Source organism: Osmerus eperlanus, chromosome 11 (genome assembly GCF_963692335.1).
Source record: "Osmerus eperlanus chromosome 11, fOsmEpe2.1, whole genome shotgun sequence".
In the NCBI taxonomy this organism is placed as follows: Eukaryota; Metazoa; Chordata; class Actinopteri; order Osmeriformes; family Osmeridae; genus Osmerus; species Osmerus eperlanus.
The window spans coordinates 12,880,361-12,900,540 of record NC_085028.1 but is presented as its reverse complement, the minus strand read 5'-3'; the positions used below and the strand labels follow the sequence as shown (position 1 = coordinate 12,900,540).

At 40.1% G+C, this 20,180-nt stretch overlaps 3 protein-coding genes across 4 annotated transcripts; 2 read left to right on the top strand and 1 right to left on the bottom strand.

The window, feature by feature from the left end:
- Nucleotides 1–1,478: 1,478 nt before the first annotated feature.
- Nucleotides 1,479–4,141, bottom strand: LOC134029226 (high mobility group-T protein-like). The gene is made up of 5 exons (XM_062473274.1): nucleotides 3,986–4,141; nucleotides 2,677–2,846; nucleotides 2,438–2,583; nucleotides 2,161–2,335; nucleotides 1,479–2,029 (listed from the first exon to the last, which is right to left on the bottom strand). Exons 2-5 carry the CDS (start codon nucleotides 2,842–2,844, stop codon nucleotides 1,904–1,906), a joined length of 615 nt encoding a protein of 204 aa, XP_062329258.1. The 5' UTR covers nucleotides 2,845–2,846; nucleotides 3,986–4,141; the 3' UTR covers nucleotides 1,479–1,903.
- A 572-nt stretch (nucleotides 4,142–4,713) lies between these two features.
- LOC134029129 (testis-expressed protein 26-like) lies at nucleotides 4,714–7,066 on the top strand. Of its 2 annotated transcripts, none has more exons than XM_062473131.1 (7): nucleotides 4,714–5,026; nucleotides 5,373–5,457; nucleotides 5,570–5,732; nucleotides 5,939–6,095; nucleotides 6,285–6,461; nucleotides 6,550–6,711; nucleotides 6,803–7,066. In XM_062473131.1, the coding sequence occupies exons 1-7, from the start codon at nucleotides 5,014–5,016 to the stop codon at nucleotides 6,925–6,927; spliced, it is 882 nt and encodes a 293-aa protein (XP_062329115.1). In that variant the 5' UTR covers nucleotides 4,714–5,013; the 3' UTR covers nucleotides 6,928–7,066. The 2 variants fall into 2 exon arrangements, with proteins under 2 accessions (XP_062329115.1, XP_062329114.1); XM_062473130.1 differs by having other exon boundaries at nucleotides 5,555–5,732.
- A 295-nt stretch (nucleotides 7,067–7,361) lies between these two features.
- Nucleotides 7,362–16,811, top strand: wdr95 (WD40 repeat domain 95). Its single transcript, XM_062473462.1, has 30 exons — nucleotides 7,362–7,519; nucleotides 8,226–8,481; nucleotides 9,900–9,953; nucleotides 10,046–10,129; nucleotides 10,318–10,383; nucleotides 10,591–10,821; nucleotides 10,899–10,984; nucleotides 11,087–11,179; nucleotides 11,280–11,325; nucleotides 11,429–11,475; nucleotides 11,652–11,769; nucleotides 11,926–11,995; nucleotides 12,306–12,546; nucleotides 12,712–12,817; nucleotides 12,901–13,052; nucleotides 13,274–13,376; nucleotides 13,504–13,610; nucleotides 13,691–13,770; nucleotides 13,868–13,922; nucleotides 14,003–14,048; nucleotides 14,505–14,564; nucleotides 14,702–14,864; nucleotides 15,048–15,146; nucleotides 15,234–15,292; nucleotides 15,376–15,520; nucleotides 15,623–15,665; nucleotides 15,758–15,846; nucleotides 15,997–16,181; nucleotides 16,347–16,453; nucleotides 16,545–16,811. The coding sequence occupies exons 1-30, from the start codon at nucleotides 7,362–7,364 to the stop codon at nucleotides 16,747–16,749; spliced, it is 3,354 nt and encodes a 1,117-aa protein (XP_062329446.1). The 3' UTR covers nucleotides 16,750–16,811.
- The last annotated feature ends 3,369 nt before the right edge of the window (nucleotides 16,812–20,180 follow it).

The window sequence follows — 20,180 nt, the reverse complement described above, 5'->3', positions numbered from 1 at the left end:
ATTGAGAGCGTATGATCCCAAAGGCATTTGCCACCCCCCACCCACCTAGGTCTCAGTCCGTCAAAAACTTCAATTCACTCTGATTATGAGCACTGGTGTGCTGCTCAGTTTCTTCCACGCATGCTTTCATTAAGTAAGCAGTTTTAAGCATACACGCATGCTGCATATACATTACATGTACTTGAAACAATGCTTGGGGGTAACCAACCAGGGTAGCCTACCTTCATTTGAGGATATAAACACTTTTTGCTCTGCTTGAGTTATACAGAACAGTTATTAAGCATCTATGGATGCTAGAATGCTGCTAGGAGTCCTATTATTTGTTGATGTTTGTTGAGTTTTCTGTTGCTTTTCTCTCTTGGATGAATGCCATGAATAAACAATGGTCAATTTAAATGTTCCTTCACTGGCATGGCAGCCCAGGGTGATCCTTTACTTCACTGATGTGAAATGGGGGATTCATTCAGAGCCTACATGGCCTCAAGCGGGAAATGAAGAAAATAGAAGAGAAAGAAACCCTTCTTTGAAGCACAGGCTTTGGGATTCACACGTCGTTTGTGCTCTCTTGGTCTCCCTCTCTTTCATTTAAAATGATCTTATCTAACAAAACTATTCAAATAACATTGCAGAACTCAAGTTATTGGAGGATCATTCACTGAAATGGTCACTAATGCAGCTCAGTTCTACCACAGACATAATATATTTGTCACAAATATTCATATTTTTTGTAATAATGGTATTTTACCGTATTTAGTCTTCATAATGAGGACAAATACATGTGTGTTACACCAGATTCTTTGAAAAAGACTTCCGTTGAGTTGTATAAATTACAGCACCTTTACAACTGAGATTTTCTTTGTAGGTAAAGGGCATGTTTGGTGGGAAAAGAGAAATGAATAGAAATATGATCCTCCTTTAAGTGAGGAGAATGTGGCCAAAGACAGTCTATTCGGCCAAAGTCAGTCTCCTGTTACAGCGAAGGCTATTCCTGATCACAGCCAAGAACACAAGACCCCTATACAGGAAGCTCACAAAAGGGATATTTTATGTCCTTGTCAAGTGCACTGCCTTCTTTGAATTTGTTCATTATTTGTCACAGCCTCATTCAATTCGTTAAATAATTTGGTGTGCAGGCGACACCTGAGCAAAATAGAACATGAACACAAAATTACTGTGCTTGTGAGCAAGTGTCAGCATTGTGTAGTCTTGGTGCATTTACATTTAACTAAACATAACCTCATCTCTACACTTAATCATTATGTGGTGTTCGGAATTGTGGGACACATTTTCAATGTTTACTAAAGATACAATGACATTTTTCAGCCATTAACTTTACAATACAGCCATTACTACACAATTATAATTGGAATATAGGGTGTGTGCTTATTAGAACTAATGAGACGTAATTCAACAATCTCCAATTAATTACCATCTTATAAGAAGGAATTATATTAATATTCACACACTGACATTTCTGAGAAAAAAAAGACCTTTATTGAGGACATTTTTGAATGTCAACAGCTGCGTGTTATTAGAGTGGTATTCAAAGAACAATAAAAAGACATTGTGACACAAAAATATTTTTCAAAACAAATACAGGAATACATACTACAAACCCAAAAATCAGATTTTTGAGTTGCACGCCTACATCACTACTCTCATACTGGTTTATAATCTTCCTAGATTGATAGAGAATAGGCAGAGAGATAAGGAACTACCACTAGAAATGTCAAACTTATGATATGTAGTGTTAACTTTAGAAAACAGGTGGATAACACTGTACATCTTAAAAACATTAAATATACACCGCCTTGTTCAGTCTGGGTTTGTTTTAAGATGGTATATAGTGTATAATAAGGATAAATGGCATAAACAAGAATCCAGGCTCTGTTTGCAGACCAATTTACTCATCATCATCATCATCATCATCGTCGTCATCATCCTCTTCCTCCTCCTCGTCGTCTTCGTCCTCGGCTGCAGCAGATGGCCCAGAGTCTACCTTACCCTTCGTACGGTAGGCAATTATATCCTGCGAAGAGACCAACGTCAGTGCCCATTGAAGGTCCTTTCGAATAACAGCACTGAATGCTAATGTATTGTAACAAAACAGAAGACCTTTACAGTTTCAATTACACCACATACATACTGAACCATGCTCACCTTGTCATATTTCTCCTTCAGTTTGGCTGCCTTTTTCTCATATGGTTGCTTGTCCTCAGCTGAGGAGCTGTTCCACATATCTCCCAGCCTCTTAGCAGTGTCTCCAATTGACAACCCTGGAGTCTCGATCTTCACTTTGGGGCGGAAATCCGCACAGAAGATGAAGAATGCAGACCTGGAGAACAAAAACATGTATATTTCAATGGATAACTATTAACATTAGCAAATTATTTATATATTTGTGCAATCATGAGAACATTCTGAAGTGAATACATACGGAGGTCTTTTGGGGGCATTAGGATCCTTAAACCTCTTCTTCTTCTGCCCCTTCGGTGGAATGTAGTTTTTCATTTCCTTCTCGTAACGAACCTTGTCTAGCTTTGCCATATCTTCAAATTTGCCTTTCTCTTTCGGGGTCAGGGGCTAATGACAAATGTAAAACACAAAGTGTAACAGTTCTGCTTTCCATGATGCAACTCTAGAAACCCTTTCTGGAATCCAATGTTGTTTACCTACCCTCCATCTCTCTGAGCACTTCTTTGAGAACTCTGCAAAGTTAACACTGGCTTCTGGATGCTTCTTCTTGTGCTCCTCACGACAGGTTTGCACAAAATAAGCATAGGAGGACATTTTGCCTCTTGGTTTCCTAGGGTCCTTCCCCATATTGGTTCTGCATTTAGACATACCTTTTAAATAAGCATTTTAAATACATATGAATATATACACTTTTTTTAACACAAGTTATGCATATCTTCAAAAGCTGAAAATAATGTATCCATTAGTAAATTCATTTTCAGACACAACAAGGTAGACCTATTCTCAGAAGCTATTTTTTAATAAATTTGTATTTTTTTTATCATTTGTCTACGGAAATGTCTCCCCCACACCGCGAAATACTATTAATCGGCTGAGTCTAATGGCTGAAGTTGACTGTTGATCAATTTAATATATTGGTAAATGTCCTTGGATCCCATTCGAGACAATGATAATAAGAAAGTGAGTCATGTTAGGACAAACAAATATATCTAAGGCTAAATGTTGCGTTGATTCGCCCCAAAACGTAGTAAGTGACTGGCTTGCTATGCTAATTAAATTGATGTGTACATTTCACTCGCTGTTAGATCATGCAATGACAGCTTACATTCTACATCACATTCAGTCGGGCTCTGTGCTTTTAGCATAACATTCAGCCTAGCTAGTGTGACAGGGAAAATAATGGCTTCTTCGCTTTGTTCAAAACAGCTAGGCTATTTAAACTATCCGGGCAACTTCTCATGCGTTGCTAATAATACTACACAATTACCAAACAGTCATCATCTCGCTGATTGTTAAAAAGTAAAGGTGACACTGTGCTATTTGATTGCAACGTTATTTTTGAGGTGTTGTTTATAATCGTAAGAATTTGGACCTACAGACGTAGCTTCTGCTAGTGCTATTGTTATTGAGTTGACTGAAATGTGGTCCAGACTAGAGCTAGCAAGATGGATACGCGAACATGTCTTAGCATGGGTATTTAGTAAACCATAAAAAATTACGGTGTAGAATGTAAGGACATCAACCACAGGTCCACACCATAGCTAACTGAAGACAATACAGACACTACCATATTGCAGTATGCGCGTCTGTTTTGCAACTAAGCTAACTAGCTAGCTACTCTTTGTTATCTATGCTGGGCCCGGTGCACTGCACTACAGTCTAGCTAACGTTATCGGCCCCAATAATCTATATTCAGGACATACTACACGTATGTGTAGTATGTCCTAGTATGTAGCACAATCCCAACAATATGTATAACGTGCTCGGGTGCTGTGATGTAAATACTCACCCTCAGATATATAGCTAGATAGTTAGCTACACTAGCTAGTTATCCCTGACTCTATGTAGTGTGAGACAATGGAACACAAGAAATCTCAATCAATGCGCGGTCTTTTCCTGCAGAGGGAAATGTGTGGGTTTAGCGTTTCAGGACACTCTGCATCCCATTGGCTACCGCCAACTCTGAATCTAATGTTATTGGCCAATTTACTTAAGTCCATGAGGATGCTAGTAGAACCGTCTGAGAATGCTGAATGATTGGTCGTCTTTCAAGAAACGTATTTGTGTCTTATGGCGCAAAACTTGAGTTGGATTGAATAAACATAAAACACTTTAATGATAAAAAATCGACATTGATTAAATCATTTTTTTTGTCTGGGGTTTGTGTTTGAACTTTACAATGCTTTATGCCTTTTCGACTATGAACGAACGAATAAAAAATCCGTGCCCGGTGCCCCCTAGAAACCATTTGCCCATGTGGGTGGGGTTTGTCAACGTTACACGATTATTTAAACAACTGCATGTCCCCGTAGAGTTACAATATGTAATCTTGGTCGATGCCTGCCTGCGATGATGCATATGCTAGATCAATTATATATCTCTTTCTCTCAATGGTCCTGGTTTGAAGTAGCCAGCCACGCTTCAGTCCATCCAAAGAGAAGTTCTTTGGGCCATCTAATCCTGAATCTTTCATGCGTCACTTCCCCCCTGCTGAGCATCCATCATCACTCAGTTTGTGTACGTCTCCCATAACAACACATTTCAAGAACCCTGTCTCAGGGCATTCATCGCGTTACGATGCAAACTCCAGAAGCAACATTTTTGGTTTTGATGTAATCACGACTGACTAGGTACAGTTTCCTACATAATAAATAACCTAATGACTGCCTACATTCATTTAACCTGGACACGTTTGTGACTTGAGTACACAGGTAGGATATGCACCAGATGTAGAAGGAATTAACGAAGACATGGTTGGATTTGGCTCTTGTGGCCCAAAATCAATTTGGCAACCAACGAGTGTGAGTCTTGACAAAAATGCCAGCCTTAGGTGAGTATCCTTGTGGTATTTCAACCCATCTCAGAATAAGCAGAATTACATCTTCATATGGTTTGCTGGCCAAACAATGTATATAGACAGGGATGGTTTAGGCCTACTCCGCTTGAGTGTCGATTAGAACGACCACGAAAAATCATTGCAGGTCTAAACATGGCCTAGTAGCCCTAGGGAATGGAATGATCTGGCGGAATGATATGCCCGGTGGTTTGCACACTTGGCCACTATTGGGCCATTAGGCTCATGTTCACACTAGTTAGGCGACTGTGTTAGAAATGTAAAAAAGTATCCTGTTCTGATCATTTTATTAAATGGTGGAATACATTTTTGATTTTTGGAGATGAGAAGCCGTGGTGGGACCCCTATGAGACATCTCAGAAAAGAGATTTTATTTACCGCCCCAATTCATCAACTCAAGTTATACGGTACGATAAACTAAATGAACATTTCACATTGATTACATTTTTATATTTTTCGATTGAATCTTTGTCTCATTGTAGCCTGCGTTATACAGTAATGCAGATGTATTTCTTTTAGCCCGACAACAACAAAAGCCTTCAGAAACCCTTATTCGTTATGTGGTCCCGTGGGCTCAACTGTCTACAATCAGGACTTCCACTGGAAGCCAGTATGTAAACCTGACTGCATTAGTACAGGCTCTTCCTCTGGAAACAGGAGAAATAACCCTCATCCTAGCCAGGTACGTAGGTAGTTAGCTAGATAGGTAGAGGGCAGTCTACAGCATAGTTGGTAGAGGACAGTTTCCTTCCCCTCTTATGTTTCCCTTCATTATGAACAAGATTCCATACTATCACACAGAAGATTGCTCTAAGTGAAATGAATTGTAAAGAAGCTCTTGATTAAAGTATTGTAGCATTAATTCATGTCTAATCCTGCACCTTCCAGTCTTTCATGGTGTGGAGGCTGCCCAAGGGATCGAAACAATTGGCTGCAGATGGCCAATCTCAGTGGAAGAACCCTCCTTCTGAGGAGGAACTCCGTAATACCTTAACAGCTCAGTATCGCTCCACCTACAGGACAGACTTCCTGGGTGTCCCCCAAGGTAAAGATATAACCCAGAATGCAACAATATGGTCTATCACTATTATGAACAGAATTGAAAATAGTGAGTAAATTGCAACATGTTGCAACGTGTATTACATAAAACTATTGTATTGATGAGCAACATATTCCCTAAACTCCTTGCTCTTAAACATGTTAAGTCTTGATTCTCTTGGGACGTTTCTTACAGGATATCATAGGAACCAAACCATTCTTGCACCCCTGAGCTGCAAACAGCAGGCTCCTTATTCTATTCAGACCGAGATGAGGCACAATTACCAGGAGCCGAGACAAAAATCTGCACTTCAAGGCAACATGTCCCGATATGGCTGCAATGCTCTACATGAAGTGGCACCGAGGGGCATAGGTAACACTAGAATAACTGTTAAAATAACCTCTCAGCTGCAATTAGTTATAAAGACTCTCTGTGAAGGTCTGTATTTTGTGTTTTGCAGTACCGACTGTTGTTCATAGTCATATCTACAATCAGGAGAATGCAGCACAGTTGACCACCTATGACAGACACTTTGGAGGGAAAACCACAGATGTCACCACTGTGCTTGGGGCTCTCCAACCCCAGGATCTCCAGCAGTTTTACAAACTTCTACCTGAAAGAGGTAGTGTAATATACACAGTATGCTGTGGAACACACCACAGCTATTTTAATAACTATTTTCTGAATGTAAATGTAATTTGATTTCTTGACAGATAAGGAGGTTGTCCAAACATTCCTGAGCAAAGGAACCCCTTCTAGCCAGGTGAAGAAAGTGACAAATATCCCCCCTAAATTTTCCAAACCAGAAAGGTTGTCTTGCTGGCCTGGTCCCTTGTAGTGCAGAAACTGTCAACCACAGACCCTCTCAAGTCAATAAGAGTCTCACTGGATCTGGAGTGTTGATGTAGTGTGTGACAATAACAGGGTTGTTATTGATAATAAAGTCACTTGATCTACTGCAAAGCTACCTCTGTTCTTATGTGTAATTTATCAATACTGCAGCAATGTAATTTTATGGTTTTGATGTTTCACTTTTCTTTCAAAAGTTTGTTCAAAGAACGATAGGTTCTCTGTCAAGCTTCTAATGTAAATGTATTAGAAACATTTGTTTTTGTGATTTACAAGTCAAAATCTGATAAGAATTTAGATGTACAGAGTGTAAAATGCCATTGTTCATTGTATCTAGTTGTGATTGTTGTCGTGGCCTCGTTGGTTACCGAAGCGTCCCAACCCATCCAGGTGTAATACTAGAGTTTCAGGTAATATGAGAGCATGCTCTGTGGGCAGGACTGTCAAAGGAACAAGCGTTCTCAGTCGGCATTTTACAGCTTCACCTTGGGAGATTGGAACTTTGTTGAAGAAATGCCGCTGTCCAAGGAAGCTCGTCCATCCTCGGCTGCTGGCAAATTGGAAACTCAAAATGTACCAAGGTAATTTTCATTGATTGGTTTGTCATGAGATACTTTGGTCTTGTTGCATTTAACAAGCGACCATAGCTGTTTTACGCAGGGTTATTGTGTAATTATTTTCATTTTCTTGGCTTGGGCGTCATGGTCCATATGAACTTTAATCTCAGCATGGAACAAGGGTTTAGACTACATTTAGTCATTTAGCAGACGCTCTTATCCAGGTAATACCCAGACTAGAGGGTATTACCTTTCTTTTCTCCCTGCGTTTCTTTGTTTTCCTCAAATGGGGCTCAGTCAGAGACTGTTTACTGTTGTCATGGGACTGGTAGCAGCAGTGGACATTTACCATATTAAATTGAAAGCTTAATTAATTGGACCACATATAATCCGATTTCCCCAGCGTTACTAAATTGAAGTGCTGTTATATGTTTACCTCCTTTCAACCATTTGGGTAAACAAATGTAATTGCTACAGCAAGTTTGTTGCATCATTGCCTAGCAGTATTAAGCCAAGTGCAAACCCTCACAGTGAAGTTGTGCACAACCATAAACTACCACTGATATGTGTTACTTCTTATTCAGAACAGTCAAAATGTCAGGCCTTCTAGAGGCCTCTGATCCATAAAACGTAAAAAGTATTGTACTCATGCTACTACAGCCGTATCATTATATAACTCTGTAAGAACAACGAAAGTGTGGACACTACAGAACCTTTTTCCTTTCTCCAGCATCGTAACTGAACTATGGGGCATAGGGGAGAAGAAGGCTAAGACCTCAGTGCAAGAGATACAGGGGGAGAGCGGGGCCCCTGGTGCAGACATTGTGGGTTACTCAGAGGGCCGTAAGCGACAACCTCTGTGGCTTGTAAGAGAACTGCTGAAACAGGGTAACAGACGGCACTCTGTTACCCTGGGCGATGATGCCCACAACAATGGTCGCCTACCCTACAGAGCTGGTCCATATCACAGCCTCTGCAAACTCAAGGTACTGTAAAAAAAAGAGTGGCATACATATACAACCTCAAGGTGTCAGTAGAGTGTCAGTCGTGTCTTGTTCCTGATTCATCTTACATTCCCTATGGACTGAAAGCTAAGGCAGCAGATCTACCTAAGGGGAACTAAGGCTGTGCCAGTAATGACATTTTCAATCAAGCTGAGAATCAATTTATTCATCGGCTTAAAGGGCAGCAAATTAGCTATGAACTGATGGCGGTGTTTGAGGCCATACAAACACAATTACTAAACCATCTGCTTAAAAGGATTCCCCAGTGATACAAATGATGGCTATCAACCTTATCACAAGACAGAGTAGTGTATTTCACTAGAATGACCAGGGGATTCGGCTGCAGGCAGGAATACCTAACCCCAGGTCTATTAAGTTCATTGGTTTTGGTAAACATGTACAATCTACTATCTACTCCATGATCTACTCTGTGGTTGTAATCACAGCAATGCTCTGTTTCAGTTGACGATACAGAGACAAGATGCCCAGCATACAGTAGATGCCCCTTGCTGCTGTCCGTGGAATAGCCAATGAACATGACAGCAAGAACTGAAGGATAACCAATAAATAGATTTGGAGACCAGTTGGTGTTGATAATGTTCTCTCTCTTGCGTTCTGTCCTTTGCCACTCTGTGCCATCATTCCTGTGTTTGACGGCCAACTTACAGTCTTGATAATTACAAGTAGTTTGTCATTTTCAGATTTCCCTCATAAATGATCTGGCAATGCGTTTTCAACATGTTCAATCAGAAGTCCATGGATGTGACCTGAGAGCTCTAAGACCTTGCTCTTATTCAGAGACCATTGCTTGATTATACAATTAACTCATAAGGCCAGGGCAGGTAGAGGGCTAGCTATCTCTATGATTGCATTCTAGAGGAGTTGGGCTGTTTATTCCAGTTATTTATTAATGATAGATCAAAGAGTCTCTGAGGATGAAGATCCTGTTGCTAGGAGACTGTGTCAGAAGCGGCACCATTAACACAGAGCATGGTGTGTCATATCCCAGGAGTTTCTCTAGGTGCTGACATGGGGGTCCCATCATTCCTTGTGATCACCCACAGATCACCCCACTGATGTGTCATGTCACACATGTCTTGTTAATGAAAATGGTGGCTGTGTTTGCCCTCTCTCAGTCTCTCCTACCTTGCTTTGTATTTTTAGCGGTCAAAGTTTATTAACTGGCTGGTAAGTTGATTCTTGCATGTGTTGTGTGAATTTCAAAGGAGCAGTTGGATGTGTCTCTCATTTTGGTTGTGAACTCTGTATTCTGTGCATTTTCCAGAGGGAACACTAAAAAAAAAAAATTGTCTTTGAGCTCAGATATTTTAATTCCCTATTAATAGTGATTTTAATTGTATGTGTTTTCCTTTGTAATGTTATAAATGCTTTCCTTAAAGATTGAACAGAGGGTTTCCCTTGGAGATCTTTTAAAACTTAAACTGGCTTTTGAGGTAAGATACTCTTTGCTATTTATTTGAAGTAGATTTGAAGTAGATTCCTAATGTTATTGGGCATAGGTATGATGACACCTTCTCATTCACAGGAGTTTGAAATCGATGGCTTGAGATCACTTGACACGATCAATTTTGGACTAATTGTGAAGAAGTGTTTAGGGTTACACAACATAGTAAGAGTAATTTAACTGAAAAGCACACATTTTAAAAACAGACCTTTCACATTTTTCTCTTGCTCTCTTTCCCTTTTTCTAATCTTTCCTGTTCTGTATATCTGTACTGAACTTTAAACATGGTTCATTGTGTTTTACACTTGATCAAATGATAATGAGTTAATTTGAATGTTCTTTAAATGTCACAGAACGATGCACAGATTCAAGAACTATTCATGAAGATCGATTATTCAGGCCAGGGGAGGATAGTCTGGGTGAGATAAAATTCATTTCTTCCCCTTTTTGCTTTCAATAGAGTAATAATTGCCTGAGCTGTGTCTCCTGCCCATGTTTCTGTACTTCAGAAAATAATACAGCTATAATATGTGAGATGTTTCTGCTGTGGTAATAGCTTTTCTGAGGTCACAAGGCAATGCACCTGGACTCCCAGCTGGTCGTCATTGTCTTACTTGTGCATGCAGGATGAGTTCTGCACGTACATGCAGCTGGAGTACACAGAGAAGGAGGACTCTGTGACACGCACCAAACAGGTAGCCTTCACTCTGCCTGCCACCATCAAGGCCCTGTGCCATGGAGAACCCATTCTCAAGGTCCACTGCACCCCAGATGGCACTGTCATTACTTTGAGGGAGGATGGGGCTGTGTACTACTGGACTTCTGAGTTGCAACTGAAGAAGAGCAAGACTGTGTTTGTATGTTTGGTCACTAATAAAATAGTCTATATTAGATTCTGTCATGTTTTAGTGGGTACTGATCTTTTTTTCTGCAGCACGAAAGACCACTAAATAGGAAACCAAAGTGGGCAACGGATTTGATCACAATGATGCAGTACAACAAAGTAATCATCGGGACTGGGTAATCATGTCACTACAAATTCACTATAAATAATTTTCTAACCTAAACTCACATAATGTTGATTCATGGTAGATAGTCATGTCTCTCTCTCCTGCCCTCCAGGGACAGAGAGATCCAATTATATGAGCTCTCTTCTCTGGAGCCTTATTGCCAGATTAGTGCACTGGAGACCGTGCCACTGAGGCTAGACTATTGGTGAGTCTCCAGCACACACTGATGGTCACATGTCCGAGAGGCCATCTTCCATTCAGTCTCCAGTGAGATTACTCTGGTCATTTCTTCTTCTTGTTCACAGCTACACTGGCCCTGATGAGTGTTGTATTCTGTATGGAGATGCCCAGGTAGCACGTCTCTCTGATTGACTACAGATGCAATTATTAGACAGGAATTGTTTATGGAATAAGACTCAGCTAATTATGAAATGTTGTTTTGTCTGTCATCTAGGGTTGTGTGAATATTATATTGATCAAGTCTGTTGGTGAGACACTGAGGTAAATACACTCTCAATGTATTTTCAATACATGGCCTAGCAATCAGACACTCCTGATCAAACTAATAGGGTAATACTGGTTACTGGTGTGTGGAATGTAGAAATGCAGCCATAGTCATGGCAGCTCAACACTGCTTTATACCTTCACAAGAACTCTGTAGAATCATTTATTCACAGAATGTGGAAGAAGTTACCAAAGATTGAAAATGTGCCCAACATTGGAATACACATCGCTGTTCTTAATCCAAATGTGACTTATATTTGCTGGAAAGTCCATGAAGACTGGGTGACAAAGGTAATATTTAGCTCTCACCGCAAATATGTTTTTTTGCCGCTCAATGTTGACTTTTTTATTCCACTCAAATTGAGTCCCAAATTAAACTTTTGGAGAATGTTTAATTTATTTCCACACTGAATGTGCTATTCACTAAATGTTTCTTTTGCATTTTAGGTTAAATACTTTCAAAATATTCGTGCTGTTGTGTCCACCTCCAACCATGAAGGCTCTGCTCTTGTCATAGGTAATGTCCATGTTTCTACTAAGCTGTACTGTAAGAGCATGTTTAACATTTAACATATAACCTGTCAACAGAATGTATTCCTAAATGCTTTTTAATAACATCACTCTTGGCTTATGATGGAGAGTAAGCGCTATAAAGATAAAACAGCAATTAATAACAGCACATTTGTATTCTATTTGAAGTGCCAATGTAAATACATTTGTATCAGTCTGATAAAATAGAGACAGAGGAGGCTGACTCATCTGGTAGAAGTTATGTGTAAGTGCTGGTGAAATGAAAAGGAAATTCAATTTCTGTCCTCCACTAAAAGGCTGTGCGCTCCCGTCAACTAACATTGAGCGGCAGATGAGGGAGATCAGAGAGGTGTGCCGGGAAGGTAAGGCCAAGAAGGTACTTGGGAACTGCACTCCCCAGCCTCGGGCAGCAGGTGACCAGACCGTCTTTACAATCTACAAAGGGGTAAAGACCTTTGACCTCTCTAAGAAGCACAACCTCCTGGTGACCGGTGGGATGGATAGACTCCTACGGATGTGGAACCCTTATGTTCCTGGGTGAGTAACAAAGAAAGCAAGCTTTCTTTTAACAGTAAGCTTCACTGTTGGAGTGGAGACAGCCTGTGAAAGGCTTAAGAGCTGTGGATGTCTGACATTGGTATAAAGGTCATCTGTCGGTATTCTAACAACACACAATTACCCCATACCAAACCCATCTGACAGGAAACCTACTGGCATCCTTAAGGGCCACTCTGCCCCCATTTTCTACCTCTGCATCGTGTCCGAGGAAAACCGCATCCTCTCCGTCTCCATGGACAATGTTGCCAAGGTAACATCCTCTCATCGTCCACCCAATCAACACTTATTTACTCCAAAAAATAACAGAAGGGATTATAATGTTTTTTGCTTCAGATCTGGGATATTCAGGATCAGTGCTGTCTGTTCACTGCTCATCCCAAAGCAAGTCAGATACGTGGAGACATGTCTGCATGCATCTACTCTCCTTCAGTAAAATGCCTCTACGTCTCTTCTGACTCTTTAGCACTGCTCTCACTCAAGACGAGGTTGGTGCCTTCATCTCGCTCCAACACCTGGGGGGTTGTTTTGAAATGCAAAGAGAAGCTATGGCAGGAAACTCTTTTATGATGGATTAAACAAAACCACATTAAACGTGGATTCAGTCAAGGATAGTGAGGGTCTTTATATGTGGGCCTTCAGGTAAACTATTATACCTTTTCCAATTTCGCTTTTCAGTTTTATTTGACTTATTTCTCTGCAATTTCAGGCCTCAGCCCCAGAGTCATGTGTTCATGTCCCACAAGGAGCCGGTGTTGTGCTGTGGTTACAGCCAGGAGTTCCGTCAGGTGGTCAGCTGCACCGAGGGTTCTGTGAGTCAAACTCCTTCAGAAGATCACATCCTGGCTGTGTAGAGGCTGCTGCTGCTGCCACAAACATGATGTCATACATGAATCCTATTATCAATCATCACACCATGTTTTGTTTATTTGACTCTAGGTTGTGAAAGTCTGGGAATTTGATACAGGAGATCAAGTTTTTGAGTTTGGTGAAGCTCATGGACAGTCTGCCATCACATGCATGACCTTTGACCACAGAGGAAGGAGGTCTGTGGGGGAAATTATCTTAGTTGTGCATTATTGCATGTGCCAGCCAGCTGATGGATACCGTGTTGTCTCCCTTACAGACTGGTCACAGGGGGAAGAGATGGCTGTCTAAAGATCTGGAACTTCAACAATGGCCAGTGTTTAAAGATACTGAAGAAGGGTGTGTTAATATAATATATTAATGAACTAATAAATGTATTAGGCCTCACAGAGATGTGTCATGTTTGTTAAAAGGAATGACTGTTTTTATTTGTTAGATGGTGAATCCAGAGAGGTGTGTGACTGCAGCTATCTGACAGTCTACAGAAACACGTATGTAACCATGTGTGATGTATAATCTGTTTGTAGTAAATATCCTTTGTTTAAAAACAATTCCCACAATTTTTTTAAAGGTATGTGATGTCTGTCGGTTGGGACCGAAAAATTGACATTTACTCTGTAAGTATGAATGTGATCTGAATAAGAAAGATAATGTCTTTGATAACAGATTTTGTTAGATTTCATACAGTTTTATTCAGTATTTTATCGGGTTTCCCTGGTTACGGTCATGTGCAATCCTTCTTTAAACTTGTTCTCATTCTTGGGTTTGCCGCTTAGGAAATAGAATTTAAGCCCAAATGTAGTGCTCTGGTATAAATAGCATTTTGGGAGACATACTGAACATTTAAGTGTTTTGTCATTGCATTGTATTGTCTTCTTGGAACATTCATAAAGGCTTGTTCAAAAGATTATCAATAAACATTTCTAAAGAGCAGTAATGTAATTCCATACTTCACCCAGTGCATCATGTATGTCTTATAGTTTCCTAGTACCTCAGAAGTACGGAACATGCAATCATGCATCTCATCATGTGAAATTACAGCAGTTTTACCAGTCTCTATGTTAATGTTACAGGAAACTCCTGAAGACTCCCATCAAGTCCAGAGACCTCTGCCCCCATGGCAGGATGACCTGGTGATCACACGACTAAACACCATCTTTACAGAAGCAAGCTTTCTGTTTGAAATCAAGCCACATGCATTATAGCTGTTGATTCATGCCTGCAGTCTCTCATTATACAGTAATGTGTTGATGTTCCCTGATGTCCTCAGAAGAATGGTCACAAGGAGGACATCATGTGTATAGCCCAGTGTCCACCCTCCCTCCTGGCCACCAGCAGTTATGATGGGGAAATCATTGTGTGGAATCTGTTGTCTGGACACATTCAGTGTCGCTATAAAAACCCTCCACCATCTCCCCATGAAGACCTGCAAGGTAGCACATCCTGCTCTGTGAGCAGACAGAACATTAATGCTCCTAGTGAAATATTAAGATGGCGTTCATGGACATTGTCAGAAGAACACAACGAGTCATTTGTTATCAAACCCAGGGTCAATAGAGTTCCCATGAAAGACTGAAAGACCAGTTATATTCAATCTGAATGTTTCTTTTCTGAAGGAGTGGATACAAGTGTTCCCAGCATCCTGTTTCTGCAGACCCGAGCACTGCATGTGGGGTTTTCCTCCGCAGCTTGCCTCGTCTCCTCTGGTTCCAAAGGTCAGTTATATGGAACACATAATTCATGTAATTTATTGTAGAGCTAAATCATGAATCTAATGATTAATTTCCTTTGTTTTTTTTAAGGTTGCATTAATTTCTGGAATGTGCTCAACGGTGGGAAATTTGTGGCCAGCTTTGAAGCAGTATGTTTAATCAGAGGCCACTTGTTCTTGGTGTATATATAAGGCTAGGCATGTAATCACAGCATGGTGTCATTGTGCTACAGTCCAGATCTCAGCATCAGATCACCAAACTAGCTGTGACAAAGGATGACACATCACTCTACGCAGCCGACCAAGCTGGCTTTGTCTATGTTTATGACATCAAGACATATGCACTTGGCACAGGACATACACTCCAAACACTCCAAGGTTCGTGTTTATCAGGAGTGGTTTGATGAAATAGATACGGATAAGACTCTTAAGTGTTTAGTTTTCATGGAATATTGATCTCTCCAAACATCTTTGTTTAAGCAGCTAAAACCTACTGGCGAGCTCATACTAGCAGCATTACTGGGTATGTTCAGGGATTAACAAGGAACGATCTTTCACATGTATCTCATGATAAACTCTGCGTGTGTTAATGGTTGGCCTTTGCATCTTCTTAAGTTTGCAGATTGTGGACAGTGATCAAGTAGTGCTTACCTCCTCTGTAGACTGCACGGTCCGTCTGTGGAGCTCCAATGGACAGTTCATAGGTAGGGCTGGTTGGGGTCATTACTTTAGTTGCCACTTTTCTTACTTAATTTACATAAAATTAACAATAGCTAGATATAGTTGTTATTGTGGAGAATGTACTGCCCCAGGCCTCGACGGTTCCCATCCTATATTATGTTTTCCCTCCAAAGGAACATTTGGTCAAGCTGAGAACTGGAGTCTCCATACCCCATCCTCCTGGAAACACCCGTCTGTACCCTACGAGGTCTTGATGGATCCCCTCAGCATGCCTGTTCATCACTTGCTGGATGGAGAGAAAAGCATGGTGGATGTCACCAACACAGCTGTAGATGACATTACTGCAGCAGGGCCAAAGGTGAAATTGAATTTTACATTTAATCCCTGCTGCCAATGCAACCCATGTTAAATCTTTATGGTTTTGTAGTGCTCATTTCTATCTTTCAAATCATTCCCCTCTCTCTTTCCCCTCTCCCTCTGTCTGCTTTTTGTGTTGATCTGCCCTGCTCTTGAGATGCATTAGCAGTCAGACTCACACAGCAAGTTTAGATATCCTTCAGTAACCATCAGTGATACAGACATTGAGGAGGAGATTAAAACCAGGAGTTACCCTGAAGAGCAAGGGAAACGGTGAGTTAAGATGATCAGTTCACGTAAAAGTCAAAGTAAACAACTAACATATTCCTGCTGCATACTCAGTTTGTTGTCTCTTGCATGTCAGACTCCGTCATGAAATATTTAAGCACACCAACAAGCCACCCAACCATGGAGGTCCCAAAGCCTACCATACCCTGAAGTACTTTGATATCAAAGCAGCTCCAGCCACCTGTGAGAGGCCTGATCTTTCTCTTGCTGGAATCGATCCTTTCATATCCAGCCCTGTGGACCTAGAGCCTCCACAGACTGTCCATGTTGGCAAAACATGAATGTTCAGATTACCTGGATTACCATGAAGTCAACATGCCTCAAACGTGAATCTGTAACAACATCTCAAGTGAAGACGTGATATAATACAAAATGTGTGTTCATAGTTTTTCTTTTGTATGTTGTTTTTATAGTAGCCTACAGTAGTCAAGATCTCATATGAACAGTAGTTGAGAGACTTTCTGTCTAAGAACTGAGCTTGGAGGGCTCGTGGTTAGGGTGAAGAGTATTCTGCTTCATATCTTGAGTTTCTATCACACAGCGAGTGCTCCATGCCCTGCTCATCAGTGGGAGCATCTAGAGTGCAGTAAGTGCAGCTGCCAGTCATGATGAAGCAATTAAATCACAGAAGGATGACGTATCACATATATACCATGGGTTGTGCTGTTGTCACCCGTCACTTTTACGACAGATGAATTCTTTTAAAAGAAGCAATTAAAGGGACAATACAAAACACGTAATGAAACATATATATATACAGTTTTGTCCCCATAAACCCTATAATCCTATAAACAGGTTGTGGAAGTTAATGAGGCCCTCTGAGAGTTGGTTAGCAACACAGACAGCTCAGTGCCAGTGGAATGTCAATTTCTAATTTTGCAGCGGCCGGCTACTTTATAGCCAATTATGTTCCTGCAATCTTGTTCCAGCCAATTGCATTCAGTATGGCAGGTCCTCCTCCTTGTCTTATTTTGTGAAACGACTGTCAATCATTATCGAGCTTGAGGAAAGAGCGGAAGTTCAGACAAGAATTGGGGGTGCTGTTCCTCCTCAATAATAAATCAGGTCTCATAACAAATATGAGGGAAATGTTATCTACCTGTTAATAGATTGTCATTAAATCCGCTTATCAGAATCAGAATTCGGTTTATTCGCCATGTATGTTATACAAACACGGAATTTACTGTGGCAGGGAGGTGCAAACACTAAACATATACGAATCTTAAATTAAGTAAAAGTACAAAAGTTTAACTATTTTTAAGAGCTAAACAATCTAAGAATACAACAATTTAAATATAAAATAAAATATATATAAAAATAAGAATAAGAATGAGCAGCGTGAGTGGTCAACATAGTGCAATCTGATACTGAGATAAGGTGGCTTATGCATACTGTAATTGCCATATATATATATATATATATATATATATATATGTGGATGCACAGAAACAACTGCCCTAGAAGCAGGAAGATGTTTTACCAATCAATGAATCAGATTTTTTGATCGAAACGATGGTCCTACAAGCATACAAAGCAGGCGAAATTGCAAAGCTCTTAATGTATTTTACCCTAGTTATTTAAGCCTTGTGGAATCAGCCACAAATCTTGGCAACACACTGACTTACTGAATGTGCTTAAATCACACTGAATGGGCGCTGAAAAATAAAGTTTTTCATACCCTGTACAAGATAAAAAATCTCTAATATATATATATATATAATACTACTGTTTTGGTACCAAAATACACATATTAATTAGGAAATACATTCTCTCTTAAATTGAGAGATCCTCAAATCACACTCAGCCTCCTTGAAAATGAGCACTTGCTGTGCTCATTTTCCGAAGGGAAGAATGTTGTTTATTATAAAGCTTTTTCAGTCACTTAGTGTTTAGGGATTTAGGGATTTTTTTTTTGTTTAGGGATATTTCTGTGAAGTACGTCTGGGGGATTGGACAAATGGTTGTAAGCAGTAAGGGAATATCTTAAAATCTCTTGTGACTGCCAAACTAAATGTACTTTCATTACCAGTCAATTAAGATAACCTTTTGCTTATTTATTATGGAAAAAAACACCTACAGTTTTAAAGGAAACTTAAGATGGGGCTCCTCCAGTTTGAGGTCAAAACATACTGTATTCTAGGCATTCTTAGTATTACTCCCTCTCTCTTCCCTCTTTCTCTCTCTCATTCTCTTTCTCTCTCTCTCTCTGTCTCTCCTCACCATTTCCTCTTGCATGAGGCATAGATTAAAGACTAAGGAAGGAATTAAAGAACGAGTGAATAGAAACATTTAAGTTATCTTGACAGGTCAAATGTGCTCTTGCAGAGTTATTAGTCACCACAGTGCATCATTTTACCTCTTAGTCTAGTTGATCATTGTCTTTCTCAATTCCCAATTTCCACATCAGTTATGCAGCACAAACATAACTTCCTACCATCAGGTTTTAGCAGGGGATTATTCGTCATTCAACATCTGTTGAAAACAATAGTTTCCATTGCAATTTGTGGCTGAGACAGATCTGCTGTGTCTGAGAAAAGGCTATATTTAGACAAGTGGTTCTTGCCAAACACCGAAAGACTTATAAAGATAATATAACCGTCTGTCAATAGCCCATTATGTAAAATATAATTGAACAATTGTATATTCTGTATCATCTGAAAAGGGTGGAGGGGTGTATATATCTCAGGGGTATCTAATCTCATGATTGTAGTTTACCATGTTGTTTGGGGATGATGTGCTTCAGGGAAATTATTTTGAAGAACAGAATGCTGGGAATAGGAGATTAAAAAAACATCTTTATATGCAGGTGGAATATAACACTAGCGATAGGAGAGAAAAGAAATAGGAGAAAAATGCCAGGATCTAATTTTACATGAACAGTTTCATATTTTTCATGCAACATTTGCAGAGCAAATGTATTATTTGATGAAGTTCAGGTTAACGAAGCAGGTGTTCCATAGGGAACAGTGGCATGCCTCTGCTTCATCTACATGAGGTACAAGGGCTACAATAACATCCTTCGGTAATAGGCCATCCCAGGGTTTTAGGTTGGTATAGGTGAAGCTCCCTGTGACATTGCTTGTAAATGGGGCTATTCAATTAGATTTGAATTCAGACATTGGCAGCTGAGCCAGTGTCTTGGGGAACTGACATCACAGCTCCCCTAATCAGGCCCAAGATCCTTTACAATAAGTAGCTCTTCCCCTCCAGATCATAAGCCTTAATAACCATAACATGTATGAACAACTCAATGCTGTAAGGAAGTTTTAGTTGAGTTGCTGCTTATTAGTTTCTGGAGTTACACTTCTGCTGGAGAATGGGACTGGGACCTGGACTGTCCTATTTGAAGACCAATTCTTGTTTTTCTGTTTACAAGCCTTGGGACTGTAGGTCCTGTTTGTATTCTAGGCAACAATAAAGAAAGAAACCTACAGGTTTTATTAATGTTTCATTGGATAGTGAATCGAGGACGTTTCAAGAAGACAGACATTAATCTCCCCTACTTGATGTTATGTTGTTCATCAATCTGAAGTAGGCTACCCGCATCCTGGCAGGAGCTAATAACCTAAGAAATCACGTTCTGCACGTGCAATTGAACTCGACCAAACTGTCCCGGTATTAAAAATAAAGTAAGCTGTGCTTTTTCGGAATACGTGTGGTGTGGCTTTCTCTTTTTATCAAATTACTACCTTATGAATTAGTCGAACGTTTT

What these genes read in the sequence shown, in the direction of transcription:
- LOC134029226 (XM_062473274.1), bottom strand. Translation starts at nt 2,844, where the DNA reads ATGTCTAAATGCAGAACCAATATGGGGAAGGACCCTAGGAAACCAAGA. An exon ending in AGTGCTCAGAGAGATGGAGG is followed by an intron (nt 2,584 to 2,676) that starts GTAGGTAAACAA and finishes ATTTGTCATTAG; the next exon opens with CCCCTGACCCCGAAAGAGAA. An exon ending in AATGCCCCCAAAAGACCTCC is followed by an intron (nt 2,336 to 2,437) that starts GTATGTATTCAC and finishes TTTGTTCTCCAG; the next exon opens with GTCTGCATTCTTCATCTTCT.
- LOC134029129 (XM_062473130.1), top strand. An exon ending in CTTCCTGGGTGTCCCCCAAG is followed by an intron (nt 6,096 to 6,284) that starts GTAAAGATATAA and finishes CGTTTCTTACAG; the next exon opens with GATATCATAGGAACCAAACC. An exon ending in AGTGGCACCGAGGGGCATAG is followed by an intron (nt 6,462 to 6,549) that starts GTAACACTAGAA and finishes TGTGTTTTGCAG; the next exon opens with TACCGACTGTTGTTCATAGT.
- wdr95 (XM_062473462.1), top strand. Translation starts at nt 7,362, where the DNA reads ATGCTCTGTGGGCAGGACTGTCAAAGGAACAAGCGTTCTCAGTCGGCA. An exon ending in ACAGCCTCTGCAAACTCAAG is followed by an intron (nt 8,482 to 9,899) that starts GTACTGTAAAAA and finishes CTTTCCTTAAAG; the next exon opens with ATTGAACAGAGGGTTTCCCT. An exon ending in TTTGACCACAGAGGAAGGAG is followed by an intron (nt 13,611 to 13,690) that starts GTCTGTGGGGGA and finishes TCTCCCTTACAG; the next exon opens with ACTGGTCACAGGGGGAAGAG.